Raw genomic sequence first — 4,776 nt, forward strand, 5'->3', positions numbered from 1 at the left:
GCTTGTTATGGCAATACCGAAAAAGGCTTTCGCCCCGCTTTATATTATAAAGCACATGCCCAAGCCAACAATCCACAAAGGTTCACCCACACGCAGACACACACACACCAAGTTCACACACGGACATGATCCACAAGGGTTAATGCTGAGGGCACAGCTCAACAAGCCCTAGAACAGAAAAGTTATGGCAATATGGCCTGCATAAAATAGGTACAGGAAATATAAATACAAGGGCATAAAAGTCCATCAGAAAAGGTTTGCCTCAGCCAACCAAATGCCCTAAATTACAAGCTAACCAGGTCAGGTGACAAAAGAATTATGCCCTTTACTAATAGTAGTACACAAGTACTAGACTACTAGTGGTAACAAAGGGCAAGCTTTTTCAGATAGGGTAAACAATGTCACAGGTCCTAACTAGTAGAAGATAAAAGGAAGTGGAATTTACTCCTTTTTCCTCGACACGTCTTCAAATGAAACTAATTAAGCAAGTTGGAAATGAAGATATTGACAATTGAATGTATTACCTTAGGCAGACGGCAGTCTAGAAAACCAAGTATGGCAAAGAATACCTTGACAAACTGCATCTTGACTAGAAAGTTTCCTCGCATGTCATAGTCGTTCTTTGAACTGTGATGCAGCATCTGCCGTAGGCTCAGGAGGTTGACTAGAAAGTGAACGTGAGATACTGTAGCTGACCAGGGCACCAGGCGAGTTTATTGACCGGAATATCGGTGGCATATATCGATGACTTTGTATCATACGTCTTTATAAACTGCATCTTTTTGCACTCATACACCACCTAGCTTTAGAAATCTAAAGATGGATCTTGTCATATCAGCTTTCACAGGGGATCTAGCTAATCGAATCATCTCTTTTCTGATGAGCAAGTATATGGATCACGTATGCTCGGAGGATAAGGATCTTGACTTGAAAGTTTCCTCGCATATCATAGTCGTTCTTTTAACTGTGACTAGAAAGTGAACGTGAGACACTGTAGCTGACCAGGGCACCAGGCGAGTTTATTGACCGGAATATCGGTGGCAGGTGGCATATACTCTGTAGAGTATATCAATGACTTGTACCATGCGTCTGTATAAACTGCATCTTTTTGCACTCATACGCCACCTAGCTTAGAGCATCTAAAGATGGATCTTGCCATATCTGCTATCACAGGCGATCTGGCTAATCGAATCATCTCTTTTCTGATGAGCAAGTATACGGATCACGTATGCTCGGAGGAGAAGGTGGAGAGGCTACAACAACTCTTGCTGAGAGCCGGCATGGTCGTTGAGGAGGCGGACTCACGATACATCACCAACTCCTGCATGCTCATACAGCTGAAGGCCCTGGCGGCAGCCATGTACCAAGGCCACCATGTGCTTGACACCATCAAATACAGGAAACACAAGGAATTGGTATGTGACTCGTCCGATCTATCTGTTTCCACTCCTAACAAGCGTACTCGCACAATCGTCGGTAGTGCAGCCCAAAGGGTTTTCAACTCAGAGCTAATAAGAGATCTGCAAAACCTAGAGGCTGGTGTTGCTAACATGGCAGAGTTTGTCGTCCTTTTGGGCGGATGCGAGCGCATCTCCCATAGACCCTATGATGCATATCTTTACGTCGACAACTTCATGTTTGGTCGCCATGTCGAGAAGCAGCAGATCATCAGGTTCTTGCTGCACCACAACACCCCAGGTTCTCCGGCCGTGCTTCCAATCATTGGTGATGCTGGAGTTGGGAAGAAAACTCTTGTCGCCCATGTATGCGATGTTGATAGAGTGTGTTCTCACTTTTCTATGATTTTGCACCTGAATGGAGATGATCTTTCCAAAATGACAGACCATGAAAGACTGTCAGGGAGGATATTAGTAGTTGTTGAGTTTGTTTCAGATGTAGATGAAGATGACTGGATAACATTCTACCATTTAATTATGAAGATGGACAGAGGAAGTAAAGTGATAATCTTGGGTCGAAGCACATGCTTGGAGAAGTTTGGAACCATCAAGCCTGTTTCTCTGAACTCCCTGGCATTCGATGAATACATGTACCTGTTCAAGACACTCGCATTCGGAAGTACGAACCCGGCAGACTACCCGCGGCTAGCAGCAATGGTGGAAGAGTTCGCCATGGTGTTGGGAGGGTCACTCATCTCAGCGAATGTGCTCGCAGATGCACTGCGGAAAAACTTGAGTGCTCATTTCTGGCTGTGCAGGTTGAAGGGTGCCAGAGACTCTGTCAACATGAACATCTCTTGTTTTGGTGCCCACCCGCAGGTGCTTCTTAGTCGAGGCCAACCGGTACACCTAATCAACCGAGGTCACTCAGTGCACCTAATCGGCCGCTACATTTTATCTCCTGCTGCTCCATCAGGCATTGTAAACTCTGCTATTGGTATGGCTAATGTTCCAGAGGAGCGGGGTATTGGTCTACCTAGGATTATGTTTGGGGACTTAATATCAGCAGCAGGTCACCTTGTCTTACCCAAAGGAGATTTTAGGCTAATTTCATGGGAATCAAGGCTGCCGCCTTACACTTCATTTTCTCACTTGGGGCACGCTGTGCCGAGTTGCGTCCATGACAAGCCGGAAACATCCTTGTCAGGGAAGAAGCGTCCAGGTTTATTTGCCTAATTTTTATGTAACAATTGGTCTATTTCAGTACTATTTTGTGAGATCTTAGGAGTTGTGCATGTGAACTGAAAGGCGGGTCATAAATATGTAGACCATCAGACAACGTTCTTCTCTTTTAAGGAAGGCTTGCGGTGGCAGCCTGCATAAAATGGGTATATAGAAATGAAAATGCCAGTGCGTAGAAATCCATCAGAAAAAGGTTTGTTCCAAACGCTCTTAATTACCAGCTAACCAAGTGAGAGCGTATGTGCAAGAACCCTTAATTATGCAGGCAGCTAAAGTTGTATCGAGGTGCTACTTGCCAGTATCTAGTCATGTCTAACCAGCAGAGAGAAGCAATGCAAGAACCTCTGGAAGGAGCGCAATGCAAGATGTTTCCACGACAAGCCCTCATCCTCAACGGTGATCTCAATTGTGGCGGCGATCACCCGTGACTGAGACCTCTGGAGGCTGGCTGGAGCGCGGTGCCTTGAAACCCCTCTCGGGGATCCAGGATGAGATTATAGCATATTTTCAAGTCCCGACCCTGTCCCCCAGGGCCTGTAAGTTCCGGTTTTAAACTCATGCTACTACCCACGCTGTCGCGATAACTTGATCACGGTAGTAACGCCTTTGTTCCGCTCTCTTATGCTTAATATATGAAAGCCAGCAACTGCTGGATCTCTCAAAAAAAAAACCAAAATTACTCGCAGCATTCTTACAAAATGGGGAACCCGTATGCTGACCCCGGTGGCACATCAGGCCAGCATGCTCACATCATCAGCTCTCCCATGGTGTTGACGGTCTCACGATCATTTCTTAGAATACCATTCGGGCACCAGAGCCGCCCCACCTCCCCCCAGCATCCTGCCTTACTGGAGACAGAGGAAGTGACACACAGTACAATGGTTGATGAAAAATCGAGTGCACCAAAAGTACAAATTTTTCCAAGAGGCTTAGGTCACTGAAAAACTTCCTATGTAATGCAATACATAGATAAAATTCCTAAGAGACAATCTTACAAATTAAACATCTTACACACACAAAATACAGTTCATAAATACATGACTTCCTAGAAGGTTTCCATGATTAAAAGATATGTATTGAAGACCATGTAAATATTTAAATTATCTATTTGTAAACTGAGCAAATACTTGAGATTCCATCTCTTCGAAATCCCTGTAGAAGGCGTTCAAATCAAAAGGCCTTACAAAGGCACCGCTGCACGCTTCCTCCCAAACAAGGGAGTACTCTGTTCCACCACACCTGGAGCACCATCTCCATTTGGAACAAAATGAACAAACGAGGTGTAAGGCGGCAATCTTGATTCCCATGCAACCACATTGAAATCCCCCTGCGGCCGAACTCCAGGATCCATCACTAGATCCCCAAACCTCACCCTTGGTAGCAATTCCCTTTCCGTCGTAATCTCAGTGCGGCTGCTGCCGCTGGTGTAGGAAGGCACGACGTGGAGCGGAGAAGCGGCGGGATGCAAGACGAAGTCCCTAAGATCTATATGGTGGTATCTCTGAACGAGGAACCTCGGGTGCTCCCCAAACATGGAGAGGTTCCTCTCAACGACCCTTCTCAGCCTGCTCAGCATGCTGGCCCAGAAACAAACGTTCAGATTCCTTCTCATTAAGTCTGCAAATATGTTCGCAGCGGTGAGGGACCATTCCGAATGGAATTCCCTGGCCAACTTGTCTGCTATCCACGCTAACCGCAGGTGCTGTGCCGGATACCTGAACTCCTCGTATGACAGGGTGCTGAGGAAGATTGGCTCCACTGTTCCAAGTCGCTCTGTACTTTTAAGCCGGCTGATGATGATCACCTTGTTTCCACTGCCCATGCTCGCCACAAATGAGCAGAACTTAGCCCAATACTCCTCCTCCACATCTGAAACAAGCTCAACAATTACTAGTGTCTTCCGTGACATGATACTACCATGGTCTGCGATTCTACTGAAGGAATTTCCACTCAGGTACCGAACTGAAGAGAAGTGTGAGCTGAACCTCTCGTCCTTGCATACATGGGCAACCAGAGTCCTCTTCCCGACTTCAGAAGCACCGATGATCGGAAGGACAGCCGGTGCACCACCACCAGGAGTGTTGTGCCGCAACATGAAGTTCAGGAGCTTTTGTTTCTCCGTGTGACGTCCGAACAT

General features: G+C 46.3%; 1 protein-coding gene across 1 annotated transcript; it reads left to right on the forward strand.

Moving 5' to 3' along the window:
* The first annotated feature begins 1,104 nt into the window (after positions 1-1,104).
* On the forward strand, positions 1,105-3,313 carry LOC123138990 (disease resistance protein RGA2). Its single transcript, XM_044558829.1, has one exon. The coding sequence runs from the start codon at positions 1,146-1,148 to the stop codon at positions 2,631-2,633; it is 1,488 nt and encodes a 495-aa protein (XP_044414764.1). The 5' UTR covers positions 1,105-1,145; the 3' UTR covers positions 2,634-3,313.
* Positions 3,314-4,776: the final 1,463 nt, after the last annotated feature.

Source organism: Triticum aestivum, chromosome 1B, assembly GCF_018294505.1.
Source record: "Triticum aestivum cultivar Chinese Spring chromosome 1B, IWGSC CS RefSeq v2.1, whole genome shotgun sequence".
NCBI classification, from domain to species: Eukaryota; Viridiplantae; Streptophyta; class Magnoliopsida; order Poales; family Poaceae; genus Triticum; species Triticum aestivum.